General features: G+C 46.4%; 1 protein-coding gene across 5 annotated transcripts in view; it reads right to left on the minus strand.

Moving 5' to 3' along the window:
• Positions 1–92: 92 nt before the first annotated feature.
• The window catches only part of DCAF11 (DDB1 and CUL4 associated factor 11), a 44041-nt gene continuing 24008 nt past the window's right edge, over positions 93–20125 (minus strand). For all 5 annotated transcript variants that reach the window (XM_083188140.1, XM_083188175.1, XM_083188169.1 and 2 more), the window contains 9 exons: positions 19726–19872; positions 14982–15036; positions 14287–14355; positions 5794–5851; positions 5085–5270; positions 4629–4782; positions 4382–4534; positions 1694–1800; positions 93–546 (listed from right to left, as the gene is read on the minus strand). In XM_083188140.1, coding sequence (XP_083044266.1) covers positions 430–546; positions 1694–1800; positions 4382–4534; positions 4629–4782; positions 5085–5270; positions 5794–5851; positions 14287–14355; positions 14982–15036; positions 19726–19872 — 1046 coding nt within the window. In that variant the 3' untranslated portion in view covers positions 93–429. The remainder of the gene's footprint in view (positions 547–1693; positions 1801–4381; positions 4535–4628; positions 4783–5084; positions 5271–5793; positions 5852–14286; positions 14356–14981; positions 15037–19725; positions 19873–20125) is intronic.

A 20125-nucleotide genomic window follows, 5' to 3' on the forward strand; every position in this document is an offset into this window, starting at 1 on the left:
TACAAGGCAAAACAGGTTGGGGTGACATGTAAAAGTATCACAACAGGCTATATAGATACTGCACATAGCGATCGTCTTCAGAAACATCACAAAACATTTGAGACATGTTTATTATAGAAGTGGGAATCAGGAACACAACAACCCACCATAGAAGTATCCTCTGTTCAGCATATGTCAAAAACAGGTGCCGCTGCCGTGTTCCAAACAAACCCAACTCCAGAACTGTGACATCTGTTATAAAGAGCTTCGCCCACTTGGCCAACTAACCTCAGTAGAGTGTAGTCCATTTATTGTTTTACTGGTTCCTTAATAAAAATTCTCCCATACAATCATATTTATCCAGCCATACATATAAAGCATATATAATTTTATGAGTTGTCCTTCTGCCTTTAGTTTCATAGCAAGCCAGTCAGTGGTCAATGCAAGAGGCTACCAGGAACAGGAACTGCTAGCAGGACTGCCTTCAGACTCTTGGGGTGCGGTACGCAGATCCTCGTCATAAAACTCTGACTGGCGGTGTTCCCAGATACGAACGGTTCCATCCCACTAAAGAAAGCGTAAAAAAGAACAAATGAGAAAATAAGATGTACAGTAGTATCTGAAATATGGGATAATGAGCCAGTTTTAAAATAGATAGTTCATCAAAATATTGTAATATACAGTAGTATTTGGGTAGAGAATTATACCCCATTTCCAGTCCACTTCTGCCTCTCTGTTCCCTTGCTGCAGTGCACGCCCCGAATGCCACTACATGCGCAAACATGGTGATGTGACTTCTATCACCCTTACATTTTATATAATAAACTGGGCTGGGCTAAGGGCCTGATTCAGAGTTGATCGCAAAAGCAACATCTTTCTCAAATGGGCAAAACCATGTGCTCTGCAGGTGGGGCTAATGTAATGTGCAGAGATTTAAGGTGCCCATACACTAGTAAGATTTATCTTCAGATCTGGCTGGTTGGAACAAAAACATGGTTATGGATGAGTGACAGTTTGTCAGTTTTCCAGCATTTCCAAGCAAATGGTCAACTGTCATTTGCTCTCATCCATAACCAGGTTTTTGTTCCAACCAGCCAGATCTGAAGATAAATCTGCGTGTGTATGGCCACCTTAAGAATTGCGTGGGGTGTGTTTACACTGAAATCTAAATTGCAGTGTAAAAATAAAACAGCCAGTATTTACCTTGCACAGAAACAGGCAACCAATAGAATAAAAGTATTATTGGATGAAGAGGAACTAAGCTCAACCTAATCTTAACAATGCAGTGCCACACAGCGTGTGGTGGATATGTCACAATCTCACCTCTAATGAATACCAAGGCAGAAGCACAGCGAGGCAACGCTGTTTGGCCCCGACAATGCCCCCTTACCATGATGACGTCAGTCCCATCATGCAGTTGTATTTGGCGGTGTGACTGGGTTCAGGGAGGGTGGCGACAGTTGGTCCAGGCCCCATAGCAAATGCGACCCATGCACCCAAGGTAATTACGCTATGGACAGTACTGCAGTCCTATGCAAACAGCAATGGAAATAGCGCCCACAAAGCACCAATTTCCACTATGAGGGATGCATAAAGGGATGGGGATTTGAATGTTGAATATGGTTCTCAAACACCTTTAATAAATGTTTTTGGCCTTTACAATTATAATTTCAATATCTAGTATATTTTTTAAACACTTCTTCCAATCACTCACAGAGCTGCTGACAAGCTTGTTATCACATGGGTGCCAGTTCACGTCCCGAACACATGCTTTGTGGTTAGTCAGTTTTTTCACTATCTGACCAGTTAGCAGGTCATATACTGAGAATGTGAGAGAAAAAGGACAAATTAGAGTCACTATAATATCCATTACATTTATTGAATTGTACTTTTACACCTACAGGTGGTCTTTTTTTTTATTGCTTATGTATGTATAATTGTTTGGAGTCAAGTGGTATGTAAGCAAAGGACCACCCTGTTCCCACAATAATGTGCTGTTAATCCCTTCAGTTGTGTTTAAAAAAAAAAAAAAAATTTTTTAGGGAGCGCTCCACACTGGGTGAGTTTTTGGGGAGCGCTCCTTAAAAACCCCCCACCACTGTGTCTCCTGGGTTTGGGCAGCGCTGCTGAGCACTACATCAGCCACTACCCGGCCCTGCCAACCTGGCTGTGTATGGCGTGAAGTTAGCAAGGTCACGCCACACACAGCCGAGGGGGAAGGAGGCGGGGCCAGGCATCGGCTGAAGCTGTGCTCAGCGGCATTGCCCGGCACTAAGCAGCGCAGACAGTGGCAATCACGAGAATTTTCCAGGTGTACCAGTCTGGACACTGGAGCACAGCCCAGAACATTCTCGGGAGTACCACTGAAGGGGTTAATTAGTATCTGGAAACAAAGAGGTGTTCACTTTTAATTTTTTGTGTGTGGGCTTGGTGTTATTTGTGTATTAGTAAATAGGCCACCACTGAAAATACAAAATGCAGCCTGCTACTGAGCTCCCAGTTAAGACAGCAAATCGCTTTAGGACCTTGTGCTACATGTCTGTTCTGCAAGAAATTAGATATAACAAGACTGTCAATTATGATGCTATGCTTGCTCAAGTTTGGCACATTGATGGAATAAACTAGTCGTCAGCTTCTTAACAGAATCAAAGGTACTCTTTACCTAGCACGGCACCCGCGATTACAATCGCGGGCGTCGGGGGTAAAAAATCGCGGGCATCGCGGGTAAATAAAAAACGGGTGCGACGCGATGCCCGCGATTTTCCCATAGGGACCAATGTTAAAAGTCAGATTGGTCGCGATTTTAGCGTTAATTGGCTCAATGCCCGCGATTTTTACATAGGAAACAATGTTAAATGGGCCACAGAGCCCTAATAGTCCCCCTGAAGTGTGAAATGGCCCCCACAATTTTTAACGCCACCCCACGATCAACGTGAACCCGAAGCGTGGCGAGCGCAGCGAGCCCGCGAGAGGCGGCGGTACGCGTCCTCCGACCTTTTCATACCCCCACTATCCACGTCGGCGTGGAGTTGAGAATAGAATAGTGTGGCGAGCGCAGCGAGCCACCGAGCCCGAAGCGTGGCGAGCGCAGCGAGCCCCGCGAGGGGACGCGGATACCTTCACAGTTATACGCGTCCCCTCACGGGCTTCACAGGTGTCCGTGGCGACGCGGACACCTGTGAAGCCCGCGAGGGGACGCGTTTACCTGTGAAGGTATCCGCGTCCGCTCGCCACGCTTCGGGCTCGGTGGCTCGCTGCGCTCGCCACACTATTCTATTCTCAACTCCACGCCGACGTGGATAGTGGGGGTATGAAAAGGTCGGAGGACGCGTACCGCCGCCCCTCGCGGGCTCGCTACGCTTCGGGTTCACGTTGATCGTGGGGTGGCGTTAAAAATTGTGGGGGCCATTTCACACTTCAGGGGGACTATTAGGGCTCTGTGGCCCATTTAACATTGATTCCTATGTAAAAATCGCGACCAATCTGACTTTTAACACTAAAATCGCGACCAATCTGATTTTTAACATTGGTCCCTATGGGAAATCGCGGCCATCGCATCGCACCCGTTTTTTAGTGCATGCGATGGTCGCGATGGGCGCCGTGCTAGGTAAAGAGTACCGAATCAAATATTCTATTTGGTCTGGGAAGCTTGGTACTCCTTTCTTCCTCGATCCATGGTCCTTCTTTATGCTGTTGGTTTTGTTTTCTATGTCCTAAAACTCCTTTTGGGCTCATGTCTAGGAGGTCCCTTGAGCCCTGTAGAACATTCCCCATTTCTCCTCTCCATCCTCCATCTCCATATCAATAGAAAACTCCCCCCAAAAAAGTACTGTTTTATCGCAAATACTTTCTAGCATGTTATTTATTTTATTTCTTTACTGAAATGTGCATTTTAGCATGAATTTTCAAATACTGCATGATTACTGTATTGACACTAAAGGCCAGATGTTTCAAGCTTCAAAAAGTGATAAAGTGGAGTGATAAACAGCCAGCCAATCAGCTCCTACCTGTCATGCTACAGGCTGGGTTTGAAAAATGACAAGTAATGAGCTGATTGGCTGGCTGTTTCTCACTCTCCACTCTATCACTTTTTGAAGCTTGATACATCTGACGCTAAGAGAACAGTGTGAGTTCTATTCACTTGGAATAGACAATATGCTGGTGAGAGAAGGAGCGACACCACAATGCCGCTGCTAGGGGCTTAAGCTAGCACTAGAAGTTCATGTTTACAGTTCCGGGCAAATTTATGCAGGACATTAGTAAATATGGCGCTTGTGCTCCAACCTGCCATAACACCTTATTGCATCTCTAAAAAGGTGTTTGATGAAAGCATAAACTGTTATTATCGAAATGCTGATCTTTTAGAGACATTTTCTAGGCCAGCTACAACCGGTTTACTTACTTACGACTCGACCAGTGGAGCAGCCACTGTACACATACTGCTGGCCAGTGCTGTACGCAGGGGAAAAGCGGCTCCTGATCAAAGTGTGCAGCACTCCATGGCCACGGTAAGTCATCAGAGATGTGTCACCAGGAAGGCATTTTTTCCTGAGAGCTATGCAGTGTATAAGGAAATAAAAGCATGGTCTTAGAACAAAGGCGGTTTTACGGTTCCAGCAGGTTGTCATCTTTTAGTGGTGTTATCTGACCTTTCTTGGGCACCTGTTGCCAACGGTAATCCCAATTCTGTTGGGTCACAGCTCTGCGAGAGGCTTCAAGGCCCTCTGGCCCTGAAAATCTCCTAATATCCCACAGTTTAATACTCTGATCTTTAGAGTTAGAAATCAGATATCTGGCATCTCCCTGAAAAGAACAGAGAAAAATGTCAGATAAAAAGGAAATAATCTGGCAAAAGATGCTAAAAGAAAGAGACAGCTGCCAAAGGCGATAGTAAGAGTACAGGTGATGCTGGCAGAAGAAGACAGGCACATAGATAAACAAAGAGAGATAATCTGGCAAAGAAATAAGGATTGCTGAAATCCAAATAAAGATCAAAAGACATTTATTAATATAAAGGAAATCTAGAAAACGATCACAGTAAATGTGATAACCCAGTGTAGAAAAGCAATACATGGCAAAATAACAATTTAGTGCCTTGTTTTCACCTTGCTGTCAATGAAAGTGATACCATCTTGGTGACCAGCTAGCAATCCCACTGGCTTGGGATCATCCTCGCGCATTGTGCGACGGTCCCACACTTTACACAGAGCATCATCACCACCAGAATACAAGATGTGACAGCTGTCATCAGCAAACGAGACGGCATTCACATCATCCTCATGAGAGGAAATCTGAGGGAGAGAGGAGAGATCGGTGAGGAATAGATGTGAACGAAATATAGAACAAAACACTTTAATGGTTTACTACAAACAATTAATGCTGTTTATTTTCAGACTGTTTTGGGCTCAAAGACAAGGGAAAGTTACTATGCAACGAGAGCTTTGCAGATCTGTCAGTAGTGTGAAGGGAGGGTTATCATGGGAAAATGCCATTTACATTTAGTTGTTCTTTATATGGCAATGAAGCAAAACTGGAGAAGAGTTTGCAGACACAAGAAATACGTTTAAAATAAGGTTGGACAACATCTATTGGGTAAAACATCCAGGGGTACAAACGATAATCAGAATCTGTCTTTAAATATATCAGAATACACTGCGTATAATAAGGGATGAAGCAAATAGATCATACACGCTAACCAAGGTTGAACTCGATGGATGCAAGTCTTCATTCAGCCTGAACTACTATATAACTATGTAAGAGTGATATTAGGGGTCAACAAGGAATCGTATAGAAGGAAGCACAAGGGGACTGTACCTTCAGTGTTCTACGGTTTTGTTCCCGATCGTACACATACACACATCCGTCAGTGGCTCTGTAAAAATAATACATGTGATCAGAACTGCTTCAAACAGAATACACCCACCAGTCAATTTGGGGAAACGTACCTTCAGCCCATAGTTCACAGGTACAGTATGAACATTATGTAATAATATTCCTGGAGACAGGAAGCATACTGAGCATTTAAAACACAAAAACTTCAATTTTTAGCACTTTAGGTTAATAATCTGCAGTATTTTACATGAGCTAATAATTGCAGTAATGAAGAAATTTAAAGATTAAAGGTGCCCATATACGTTACAATTATTGTAAACAAAATTGTATACAATATCGCATCTCATCACATATCGGTTTTGCAATGAGATGAGATCTAGTACAAAAGGTATGTGCTGCATACTAGATCTAGAAGCATACTAGATCTCATCTCATCGCAAAACCGAGATGTGATGAGATGCGATATTGTATACAATTTTGTATACAATTATTGTAACGTGTATGGGCACCTTTTCGGCAATATTAAAACCATGCATCTGTCTTTCGAATTAGCCTCTTGTCAGCTGCTGGCTGTCAATGACCATTCTGTGCTACAAAACCTGTAATGGCTCCATAAATCCCAATTGCAACAAAACATATGCAAGGCATGTGCCTGAAGTATCGAATTACTAAGAGCGCTAGTATTTAAATAGGTAATCCTCTAATTCAGTGGTTCCCAAACTCAGTTCACATGGAGCTTTAACAGTAAATATATCCAGACTTAAGCACAGGTGACTTAATTAGTACCTCAGACAGTTTAGTTATACCACCTGAGCATGCGTATGCTTAAAACAGAACCATCAGTGCTCCTAAAGGGCCGAGGTTGGGTATGTAATGCACTGAGATCTGATGCAAGACATAATCCTGATGGAGCCCATACACGGTCCGTTTAACAGATCCGTTTGAGACTTCAATAGTACACATCGGATCGGATCGCATCCCTAGTGCGATCCGATGTGTACCTAGTACAAAAAGTATGTGCAGCACATACTTTTTGTACCGTACTATGTGATGCGCGGGAGCGCGCATCGCATAGTACAGAACGGAGCCGTACAGAACGGAGCCGTAGACAACGGACCGTGTATGGGTTCCATAAGCCTAATACAAGCATTTGAGTTCCAGTGACATTAATGTCCCTGACCCTCTGCTAATGAACCAAACTGCACAGTGCTTTTCTGCACAGCAAGTCTGCCCGAATGCCAGTTGGTATTATGGACACATTTTTTAATAAGTTCAAATATGTAAACACTATTGTTACATTTAGCCATATAATGGGCCTGATTCTGGTTCACTTTCAAAAAGGGGATTTTGGTCCTACCTGTAAAATCCTTTTTTCTGAATCCATGGTGGACACTGGGACAGTGGGGTGTGGGTGGAGCTTCAGCTACAGGCACCAAGAAGATTGACAATGTTTTTGTGCAGCCCAGGCTCCTCCTCCTCCACGCCCCCTACAGGCTTCAGTTTGTTCAACAGCTTATCCGCAAGGAACAGGAAGAGGAAGAGAAAAGAAAAAAGGAAACCTAGCTACCGTGGAAGTGTAAGGTTCCAGAGAGTAACGTATACACCCTCTCATTGCAGATTAGTGCGTTAGGGTGGGCGCCCAGTGTCCACCATGGATTCAGAAAAAAGGATTTTACAGGTAGGACCAAAATCCCCTTTTTTCTATCATACCAATGGTGGTCACTGGGACAGTGGGACGTCCCAAAGCTGTCCCTTTACGGGAGGGGACGCACCTGAGCTGCACTGAGGACACGGCGCCCAAAAGCAGAGTCTGCTGAGGCGAACGTGTCGAATTGGTAAAATTTGATAAACGTATGAGGTGAAGACCAAGTGGCTGCGCGACACAATTGTTCTGCAGAGGCTCCCTGGTGAGCCGCCCAACTGGCCCCAACCGAACGGGTGGAGTGGGCCCTGATGGAAGAAGGGACTGGCTTATTTGAGGATAAATAAGCCTGTTTGATTGTTAACCGCAGCCAGCGAGCCAACGTCTGCTTTGTTGCAGGCCAATCTCGCTTGTTAGCATCATATAAGACAAACAACGTCTCAGTCTTACGAATGCTTTGTGTTCTGGAAACATAAACTTTCAGAGATCTCACAACATCTAGAGAAACAAGTTCCAAAGAGTCTTCCAACGGAGAAAACGCAGGTACAACAATGTCCTGATTAATATGAAACTTGGACACAACTTTTGGTAGGAACTCCTTACGAGTCCGCAAAACTGCCCTGTCCGAATGGAACACTAAATAAGGAGAAGCATGTGACAGGGCTGATAGGTCTGAAACCCGCCTGGCCGAGGCTATAGCTAACAGAAAAACAACCTTCCATGTTAGCCACCTGAGATCTATTGACTCAAGCGGTTCAAACGGAGGATGTTGTAGAGCCGATAAAACCACGGTTAGATCCCATGGTTGAATTGGGGGTATAAAGGGGGGCTGAATGTGGAGGACCCCCTGCAGGAATGTACGGACTGCCATCCGTGTGGCCAGTTTCCTTTGAAACAGTATTGAAAGGGCCGACACCTGAACCTTTAGAGAAGATAGCTTGAGGCCTAAATCTAGGCCTGTTTGCAAAAAGGCCAGGATTCTGGTTAAACTAAACTCCCGCGGGGTGAGGTTTCTTTCCGCGCACCAGCCGAAAAAAGCATTCCATACTCTATAATAGACTCTAGAAGAGGCTGGTTTTCTTGCTGCGATCATGGTCTTAATGACCGGTAAGGAGAAACCTTTTGCTCTTAGAATTTCCGTCTCAAGAGCCACGCCGTCAAGGAAAGGCTGTGCAGGTTGGGGTGAAGGCATGGTCCTTGTGACAGCAAGTCTGGACGGGCTGGTAGAATCCAGGGAGGTTGAATGGACATTTCCTGAAGGTCTGTGTACCAGGCCCTTTGAGGCCAATTGGGGGCCAGAAGAATTGCTGTGGCATGCTCCTGCTTGAGGCGCCTGATGATTCTTGGAAGAAGGGCTACAGGAGGGAATATGTAAATCAGGGAGAATGGCCATGGGGCTGAGAGCGCGTCCACTAGGCAAGCTTGTGGATCTCTGGTGCGAGCCCCGTAACACTGGAGCTTTTTGTTTGATCTCGAGGCCATGAGATCTATCTGTGGGAGTCCCCACCTGGCCACCAGCTCCTGGAAGACTTCTTCGTGGAGAGCCCATTCTCCTGACTGAATGTCTTGGCGACTTAAAAAGTCGGCCTCCCAATTCTGGACCCCGGGAATGTGGACCGCTGATAAGGCCATCAGATGGCGTTCTGCCCAACTGAGGATCGAGGATACCTCCCTCATCGCCGCTGAACTTCTGGTCCCTCCCTGGTGGTTGACATATGCCACCGCTGTGGCATTGTCTGACTGAACCTTCACTGGTCTGGAGTGAACCAGTGGTCCTGCACTCTGTAGAGCCCTGAGGATCGCCCTTAGTTCTAGAATGTTTATAGGGAGTTTTGCTTCTTCCCCTGACCACCGTCCCTGGAAGGAGTGTTCTGCCAGGACCGCCCCCCAACCTCTGAGGCTGGCGTCCGTTGTCAGGATCATCCATTGGGGAATGACAAACTGGCGTCCCTTTTGTAGGTTGTGTGGAGTGATCCACCAACTTAGGGATAGACGCGTCTGCCTGGATAGAACAAAGGTCTGTGTTTTGAGATTTGTTCTGGAGCGGTTCCAGTGGTGTAGCATCTCCCTCTGGAGCTGACGGGAATGGAACTGGGCAAATTCTGCCATGTCGAAGCATGACACCAGCTTTCCTAGGACCTTCATGCATTGATGTACTGAGACCCTGCTTTGTTTCAAAAAGGAGAGTAGGAGATCTCCTAGAGCCACTCTTTTGTCCTCCGGAAGGAATACCTTTTGGGCCCTGGTGTCTATCAAGGCTCCCAAGTGCACCATCCTCTGAGATGGGGTAGTGGTGGACTTCCTCCAGTTTATGAGCCACCCGTGCCTCTGAAGGAGGGATACTGTGAGCTTGAGATGCCTTTGGAGAGTCTCTTGGGACTGGGCTAAGATCAGGAGATCGTCCAGGTATGGTAACAGACGTACCCCCTGGGTCCTGAGTGTTGCTGCCATTACAGCCATGATCTTTGTAAAGATCCTCGGGGCTGTTGATAATCCGAAAGGCAGTGCAACAAACTGGTAGTGGCAGTCCCTGATCGCGAACCTTAGGAAGCGCTGGCTGTCTGCCCTTATTGGCACATGCAGGTAAGCATCCTGGATGTCCAGGGATGCTAGGAAGTCCCCTGGTTCCAGGGCCTGAAGGATGGACCTGAGAGACTCCATCCTGAACCTGGGTACCTTGAGATACTCGTTTAGTCCTTTTAGATTGAGGATGGGTCTGTAAGATCCGTCCGGCTTCCCTACCAGGAACAGGCTTGAGTAGAAACCTGTCCCTCGCTGAGAAGGCGGGACCTGTATTATCACCCCTGCTGTTAGCAGGGAGCCTACAGAGCTGGACAATGCCCTTGCTTTCCCCGGGTCCAAGGGGGTGCCTGTTGTGAAGAACCGAGCTGGAGGGCGACCCTGAAAGGAGAGGGAGTATCCCTGAGCAATTATGGTGTTTACCCACCTGTCGGTGGATGTGGCTTGCCAAATCTCGGCAAAAAACAACAGGCGACCGCCCACCGGTAAGCCCTGGTGAGCCGCCTCCCCCTCATGCTGCGGGCTTGTCTGTCTGCTTAGGGGCCTGACGGCGTCCTGCCCAGGACTGTTTTGGCTTGGAGGCCGAAGAACGCTTTGTAGAGGGCTGAGCTCTCGAAGAGGGCTGACCCCTGGGCCTCCCCTGAGGTCGGAAGGACCGAAAGGACTGGGATCTTGGCTTTGCTGGTGCTGAGGGCAAGAAAGCCGTTTTGGACGTGGCTATTGTGGTTACAATCTTGTCCAACTCGGGGCCAAAAAGGACCTCGCCTGTGAAGGGCAAAGCTTCTAGGGCCCTTTTTGACTCGGAATCAGCGTTCCATGTACGCAGCCAGAGAGCGCGCCGAGCTGCTACTGATGAGGCTGAAATTTTAGAAGACAACGCAGCTGCATCCACTGCTGCCTCTTCCAAATATGTGGCGCCTTCTCTGATTAGGTCTACTGTGGATAGCAATTCAGAACGCCTTGTACCTGAGGTAATTTGATCCTGCAGACTGTCTGCCCATGCGCCTATGGCCTTAGCAACCCATGCCGAGGCCATGGCCGGTCTGGCTGAGACTCCTGCATTGGTGAATACTGCCTTGAGGCAGTGTTCAATCTTCCTATCAGTGGGGTCTTTAAGAGAAGCCACCGTAGGAATGGGAAGGGTGGTTGCCTTTACCAGGCGAGCTACATGTGCATCTACCTGCGGGGGAGTCTCCCACTTCTGCCGGTCTGCCTGTGCAAACGGGAAGAAGGAAATAAGGCGTTTTGAAACCAGAAACTTTTTATTCGGGTGTTGCCATGCTTCTGACAAAACTTCCTCTAAATCTGAATTTGAAGGGAAGATGGCTAATTCCTTCTTCTTCTTTTTGAAGTGAAGGGCGTCAGGCGCTGAGGCTTGGGAGTCCTCTATGTTAAGGGACATCCTAACCGCTTTAACTAAAGAATCCACCCTGGTTTGGGTCATTCTTTCCTCCTTATCAGGTTCCTCTAAGTCGACATCATCATCTGTGTCGACCATGTCCTGGTCAGCTATGTCATCACCAGAATCTGAGTTATGGGCTACCACTGGCGCCTGAGCTCTGCGCTTAGGTGGGGCCCTCAAACCTGATTGTAAGGATGCCGACACCTGAACTAAATCCTGAATGGTGGAGGAGAAACCCTGCACCCAGGCAGGTTCAGGTAGCACAGCGGCCTGTGGGGGCTGAGATGACTCCCTGGATGCAGCTAACTGTGACGCTAACTCTTTCATGGCAGATGAAAGAGTGGAAGCCCAACTGGGCTCTACCGCCTGTGGGACTGAGGGGCCCCCCAGGGGGTCCTGTGCAGAGCAGCGCTCACACATACCAGCCTGGTCTTGCACAGAGGAATAATTTTCCTTACAATTTGTACATGTGTACGCGTGCAGCTTAGGCGCTTCCCTGACAGGCTTAGCTTTGGAAGGTTTCTGTGACATGCTTCACAGAATTCACAAACACACTAATGCAATGAAAAACACAGTGTATACTATCACCCTCTGACACAAAAAGGATATTCAGATGGGGGACAGAAAGCAAGACACAATACTCTCTGACCAGCGCTAATATAGTGTGGTACAGAGGGCTGCTGAAAAACCTGGTCCTGTAGCGTGTAGAGGAGCAGGAAAACCTGGTGCGCTTCTCCCTCAGTGAAGTCCTGTAATGGCGCTTACTGTACGCTGCGAGGGCGTGGAGAAGCTGAGCTCAGGCGGGAAACAGTGACTGCGCCCGCTCTGAGAGTGGAGGCGGGGAGCTGTGGATCCGGCCCGCCTCCCCTGGAACCAACAGTGCCCTGCGCCAAAATGGCGCTCCACAGCGCGGCATCCTGGTGGTCTAGTGGCCGCGCAGAAATAACTGGGTGCCACTGCCAGGGTCACCGGGCTGCACCATGCCCTGGTGACATAGCTGCTAGCGGTGTGCGCCGCGAACGGCTGTCCCTCAGAGGGACCCGCTTACCTGTGGGTGGGTGCAGCTTCCTCCGTGTCGTGAGGAAAAAACGGCAGGTCTGGCTGTAAAAGTCAGCGTGTCGTTTCCATCCACAGGGGAGCAGCGCTGCTGACGCAAGCTGTCTCCCAATCTTGTAGAAAAAATAAGTTAAAAATATGATGAAAAGTCTGACAGGGCACGGAGCCCTGTCCCCTGGTACCTGTGCCTTGAGGCACCAAGAAAAAACTGGAGCCTGTAGGGGGCGTGGAGGAGGAGGAGCCTGGGCTGCACAAAAACATTGTCAATCTTCTTGGTGCCTGTAGCTGAAGCTCCACCCACACCCCACTGTCCCAGTGACCACCATTGGTATGATAGAAAAAAGAAATTCTCTCTCTAGTGGACAAAACCATGTGCACTGCAGGTGGGGCAGATGTAACATGTGCAGAGAGAGAGTTACATTTAAGTGGGGTTTGTACTTCAAACTGATATCTATATAGCATAATAAAAATAAAGCATTGAGTATTTACTTTGCACAGAAACAAAATAAAAATCTAACTCTCTCTGCATATGTTACATCTGTCCCCCTCTTCCCCTACAGTGCACATGGTTTTGTCCATTAGAGAGAGAATTTGCTTTTGCAAGTGAACCAGAATCAGGCCCAATATCCATACAAGTACATCCTCTTCAGATCTAATTATGTGAAAAAATGTCTGTTTTCTTTACAATAATAGCATAATAGCAATACCAAAAGACACTTCAACAACAATATGGGGGAGATTTATAAATTTCATCAGATGTATCATATTAAATGCTGCGTTTTGATAGCAGGTTGTTTAGTACTGTATCTCTCTCCAAGGCCCTTATTCTGATCGGTGCGGCCGGAGCCGCATATGCGGCTCCGACCGCACAGACGAATCCCCGCCTTGCGTACGGATCGCCACCTCCGTCCGTACGCGGATATGTGGCGATCCGTATGAAAGTGGACGGGGATACGCCTCCTCCACCTTGGGAGCTGCCCCTGCATTCGATGGTCGCTGAACATCGAATGCAGGGCCGCACGCTCCACCAGGTCCCGCAACACAAAACCACACGGACACTTGTCCGTGTGAAATCTTGTATTGGGGCGGGCAGCTGACATCCGGCGATGTCAGCTGCCCGCCCCCTACACGCGCGTCATGGCCTCATTACCATGCATACGCCCCGCGTTTGCATGGGAACGCCCATGAAACGCGGGGCGTATGCATAGGGAAATGAGGCTAAGTAGCCCCTCACGCCCCTATCCGCCCCCTTTGTGGCGGTCAAAAGAAGTGTGCGGCGATTTCGCCTGCACATGCGCAGAGTGCCCTCTGCACATGCGCAGAGCGAAAACATCGGCGGAACGGCCGCATGCGGCCGTTTCCGAACCGATCAGAATAAGGGCCCAAGTTTTAATGACTCTTTCCCTCCACAAACTGTATTCCTCATTATTCCGAAAACAGGTTCACAATTGTGTACAATAGATTATTCACATGACATTCATAGATGGCTTGTTAACAAACTCCATTTTAATATAAAGCCCTGCAAAGTGTGATTGTTAGAAGGGCGTGCTCATGCGTTTTGTGATTAATATTAATGTTACAGGATTTTATGTGACTTTAAATCAACATATTGTGGATGCTGCTAATTTCTGTAAATGGGCAATAATTAACCACTATTTACACATGAAAAATCTGTGATATACCAATATATATATATATATATATATATATATATATATATATATATATATATATATATATATATATATATATATATATATATATATATATATATAGCGATTTAGAAGTAATCCACGTGCAGTAATGCATTTTTTGTAAATCTTCTGTGTGCCTATGCTCTCAGACATTTACTTACCCACCAAGCACCTCCCGACCATCACATGATACCGTGAGAGAGAACACGGCAAATCGTCGGTCTGAAGGACTGTGGGAATTAGATAAACAGGAGCAGATAAAACAAATGGTTATAATATGGTGAGTAATGACAACTAAATTTTTCACACAATGTGCATGTAAAAATATTCAAGGTAGATAAAAATGTAAAACTATGAAAGATGAAAAAGAACAGTGATGGTGCTGCTAGTAAGTAACTCGCAAGCAGCCCCCCCCCCCCCGCGCATCTATTTTCATACTCTCCTCGTCCCTTGGTGTCCACGGCGGCCATCGGTGTCGTCTTCAGCAGTATCCCCGGTCCCAAGGATGCATTGCACGGGTGCGCCGCTGATGTCACCAGTGCACCCGCACAATGCATTGTTGGGACCAGGATGGCGCTGAAGATGACTCAGATAGCTGCCGTGGGCACCAGGGTCACCATGGACGTCGGCCGACCATAAGGTGAGTATGTAAAAAAATAAAAAATCAGAAATCCAGAATAATCCCTTATCCATATTCAGATAAGGGATGCTCAACCGGTATATGGCCGTTAATATGTTATATTTAACATTTGCTCTCTTTTTAGCGCAAACTATGTGCATTATTCATCCAACTCAGCATCAGCTCTATAGATCAAATTCAGTAAATACACTGTGATAAAGTGTCTGCAAATAGTACCTGAGGTCCAGTGCGGTGTGCGATTCTGCATCGCCATATATGTTGCAGACGTGAACTGCAATCACAGGAAAAGTTGCATCATGGCACACAATTCCAAGCAAGTATCAAACAAAAAAACACAATAAATGGAAAAAGACAATATTTATGTTTCATTTTAAAGTCAGAGAAACACTATTGTTTAAGACTTAGGGGGAGATGTAAAAAAGTTTGGGGAGAGATAAAGTGGAGAGGATCAAGTGCCGTCCAATCAGTTCCTGACAGTTTTCAAACACAGCCTGTAAAGCTGTGTAAGTAATCACAATTTATTGCTAGTCAGACTAAAGGCCCATACACACTTGATGATTTTCAGCTGAAAATCGGTCAAAACAGCAGAAATCGCCTAGTGTGTATGGCCCAGAGATTGCCTACTACCGATGATGCGTGCTCCTGCATCATCGCTAGGAAAGTAGTTGATCTGCTGATTTTACCAGCAGATCTGGCAATGATGGATGATTTTTCATCCATCATCACCATGTGTGTATGCCTGCCGGGCCGAAAGATTAACCACTTTCAGCCCGGCGCACCGCCCCGCTGCCTACCCCTGCCCCCCGCCTGTCATACTCACTCAGCTGGTCCACGCCGCGCCACTCATCACCTTCTTTCTGGACGGCTGCTGCTGCTCCCCGGACGGCTAAGCAGCCTGATGGCCCTCCCCTCCGCCCCGCTCAACACGGAGCAGATAGCACTGCTCCCCTGCCCATCAACACACCTTGCTGGCCCTGCCCTGCTCAACACAGAGCAGCACAGCTGGCCACCAATGTTTATATTTTTATGCCCACTGTCACCAATGTATTCATTTAAATGCACCAACAGTATATTATAATACTATTAATATATATAATATATATATATATTATATATATTAATAATATTATAATATACTGTAATTATATTTAATCAGTAATTAGTGAATAGCAGACATTGCATGAAAATTACTGAGATAGAACATGGTCAATGATATAAAATCAGAAACTCCCCCAATGTATATGAATAGGGCCATAAGGACAAATAAAAAAATAATAACAGTTAATAACAAAAATACGTACAGTAAAATAATGAATATAAATATAACCCAATATGTAGGTTATTAACAAATGTATGTCTGATAAGTTTTTGATTACAAAATATATTTTAGATGGGTTTTTTTACTATGAATTATCCATTTGCTGACCACATAGTGACATCTAGTGGGCAAAGCGAGACATGGTCTTATATTTGATGTTCGCACATACCAATTTATGCACTGCACTTTATAATAATTGTAAAAGATTATGGTTTGCAAAAGTTGTTTATTTAGCACTTAATAGTAACATAGAGTTTTTGATATTACATGTTTTAGAGTTGTTGCCAGTGCTTGTCCGGCTTCTAACACTGGCGTGACGTCATCTCCGCCGGAAGTCCCGCTGTGAGATGCAGATAACGGGGAGGGTACGGACGGGGAGACGCCTGAGCCCAATGGATTTGTAAGTATATATTGCACTTTATTTACACTGTATGTCCTGATGACGGGCGGAGGCCTGAAACGCCGTTGACACAATAAACTTTTCACGTCTATAACAAGCCCTGGAGTGACGCTTTTCATGAAACACACACACACACACACACACACACACATATATATATCCATCCATCCAAGGAGTAGGTACGGCACTCCCCGCAATGTTAAGCCAATGTTAAGTTTCGGGCTTGCTCCCTTAGTCAGGACCAACTCTCACACTGAGGGGGATGATCTCTGATCTTTCAGCCCGGCTGCTATACACAACTGGCGATGATGGCTCCTCATGAGCCATATTGCCAGACGTGCTGGTAAAACCAGCAGATGGCCGACCCACTTTTGCTAGCGATGATGCGGGAGCGCGTTGGGCATCAGTGGACCATACACACTTGCAGACTTTGAGCTGAAAATCGGCAAGTGTGTATGGGCCTTTAGAATTAGTTTCAGAAATAGTGAAACCATATCTGAAAATAATAAAATAAAGTATATGCATGGTGTGGAACTTATTATGAATCTTGCTTCAACTGTAATATTTAATTATTCAATATAATAATGAACATTTGGTACATTAGCACGGCGCCCACCTAAGCAAATTGCTTAGTGCGCGATTATGCGTAAGAAAATCAGGTACTTCTTTACTTTCACGGCGCCAGCATGGCGCCGCGCGTACTTCCGGGTTACGCTCGTCACTAATTAAGTAAAATAAACTAAGTTAACGCCATGCCAACATGGATAGTTCATACCTCCACTATCCATGTTGGCATGGAGTTGATTTTAATTAGCGTGGCGAGCGTAGCGAGCCACCGAGCCCGCAGCGTGGGCGAGCGAAGCGAGCCCCGCAAGGGGACTCTGACGCGCGGCGCCATGCTGGCGCCGTGAAAGTAAAGAAGTACCGAAAATCACATTGCATCACATGCAGTTTTTGCGTGCGATGCGATGCGATCTCATGCGATGCAATTTTCCTATGTAATTTATTCACTGCTCTTTTTTGCCCCCGGGCGGTGCAATTGCATCGCACCGCAAAATCGCATGTGATCACATGCGATTTTATAGGGTGCGATGCCATTTACTTTACTATACACTTATATGAGATGCAATGAGATTGAGCCACTATCCACGCCACCCAGAAGGTCGGGAGGACTCGTTCCGCTGCACTCGCCACGCTTCGGGGTGGCGTGGATAGTGGGTGGGTGCCTCAATCTCATTGTATCTCATATAAGTGGATAGTAAAGTAAATGTCATCGCACCCTATAAAAATCACATGCGATTTTGCAGTGCGATGCGATCGCATCGCCCGGGGCAAAAATAATAGCAGTGAATAGATTACATAGGAAAATCGCATTGCATGCAAAAAAACGCATGCAATTTGCCTACGGTGCCGTTCGTATGCTAATTGGGCACCGTGATAATACAGAATTAAAGGAGAGCTGTAATTAAACAATACATTGGAATCAACAGCCCCCATAAACAAAACTAACATTGCTAAGGTGCCCTAAGTAAAATGAGAATATTAATATTGAGCGAGAACCTTCACAGCCCACATGGTGAACTGTGAAGGCCCCATACACTACAGCGATTTGGGCCGATCTCATCTGTTTCCGACAGATGGGACGAGAAATCAGATGTGTATGACATGCATGCCGATACGACCGCCGTCTCGGACCCCCTCCCTGCAGAAGTGAACAGGGGTCACATGCGATACATCATACATGAAAGGACCACACGTGATGTATCGCATGCGATCCTGCTGCCCAGGAAGGTCCCGAGCAGCTCACCGGGGGATTCGATGGCGATACATAGCAGTAGTGTATGGCCAGCACAATGACTGGAGCACAATGATGTGGGCTCCTCCAATGTCCCCTTAATGAAATATGGAGCCAAGAATAAAAACATTAGTAATACATATTTCTTTAGTATTTTTTTTTCTCTCAATCCATCTCCAAAATATGCTAACACCCCTTACTTGTATACAAAACAGAATGAGAGAACATAAGAGTCATGCCTCCTAATTAGATACTCCTCTAGGATCTGATTATTTCAAAAAGTTCCAAGCAATCAGATGTACAGGAAAAGGACAGGATTATCTTAACTGTGCCCACACCTCTCATAGGGCCCATTTACTATATGATCTCATATACAATGGGATCTGAATGGGATCTACTGCCCACGATCGCATTGCAATATGCGATCCTACCAGCCGAATGTATGTCTCTGTAGACGCAGGAACTTCGAAAGGAGCCCACCCCTGAAATCTGCTCAGTCAGGTGCCGGAGTGGGAGGGGTCTGTGCATGCACTGTTAGCGCCGACCCCCAGCTGACCACACTGCCCCGCCAGTAAGTAGCCCATAGGCTACCACCATCACAGAATGGTGGCAGCTATGGGAGCCAATGCAATGCTCCCCGATATTGGTACATCTGGCAGCATCGAATCTCCCATAAAAACCTATGGGGTATGTGGCTGCAGGCAGGTTCCTCCTACATAAATGCCGGTGGTACTTTATTTTTGCGGCTTGCCTCCGAACAGGTGTTTTCAGGAAATTAGACACAAATATTAAATAATAAATGGGCCCCATAGACTTTTGCAGATAGGAGGTTATACCCTTCTGAGATGACACGTGAGTACATTTAAGTAGGTACTGATTCTTTAAATGCTAGGCCTCTGTCTAGGGTGGCGACGTCTTAGCACCTGCTCAGACGCTGCCCGGCTGTTCCCGACCCCAACGTGTGGCCTGCGCAGCGTAACTTGGTCATAGGTCACGCTGCGCAGTCTGTACCTCCGCCCGACGGAACCCACCGCCTCCCTATTAGCGATCCCAGCGGCCGATTGCGCTCAAAACTTCCAGCACCCGATTGCCTCACAATGACTGCTCCCGGCGCCCGACAACTTCCTCCTCCTTGTGGCTCTGCCGCCACGCTGCCGCCCACCCGCTCTTCCGAGTAAGTAAATATTGGGGGCGGGATGTTTTTCTTTTAGGGATGCCAAGCCAGGGATCCCGGGAATCCCAGGATTGAGATTTTAAAAATCCCTACCTCTGTCTGATATAAGAAAGGTGTCAGTACAATAGGAAATACAGTGTAGGCTCTAGTGAATACTGCGAACCTGGGTAACAATGTTCTGCCCTTCCACAGACAAGGAAAAAGGAGTGAAAATGATTAAACCAACAGATTCATATTTCTAGAAGCAAAAGGAAATGTAGTGTGTATACTGACTGTAGTCAGACCAGCTAGAGTACAAGAATTGCTCCCCATCTGGTGTAAATGCGACATCTAGGACACTCCAGCCCACATCTCGAGCCTTCACGGTCCGGAACTTTTTGAAGGCTCCATTTCGGCAGTCATAGAGACGAATATTTTGATCTGTGGTGAATATGGAAACAGGAAAATATGATGGGTACGAGAGTAAAGATATATGGAAGTTGTGAGAAGAAAAAAAAAAGTGTGCTTATTACAGGGAAAATTAAAGGGGGTTTGTGCCAATAATTATTTATTATAAAAGGGAGTGTGGGACATTTCTTAAAACAGAGGAAAACCACGTAATGACCATACAGGCATATATTTACAGCAATACTTCAGCTGTGGTCTTCTGCAATGTCCCCCTGCCACAACGGAG

This window comes from Crinia signifera, chromosome 1 (assembly GCF_055691185.1).
Source record: "Crinia signifera chromosome 1, ASM5569118v1, whole genome shotgun sequence".
In the NCBI taxonomy this organism is placed as follows: domain Eukaryota; kingdom Metazoa; phylum Chordata; class Amphibia; order Anura; family Myobatrachidae; genus Crinia; species Crinia signifera.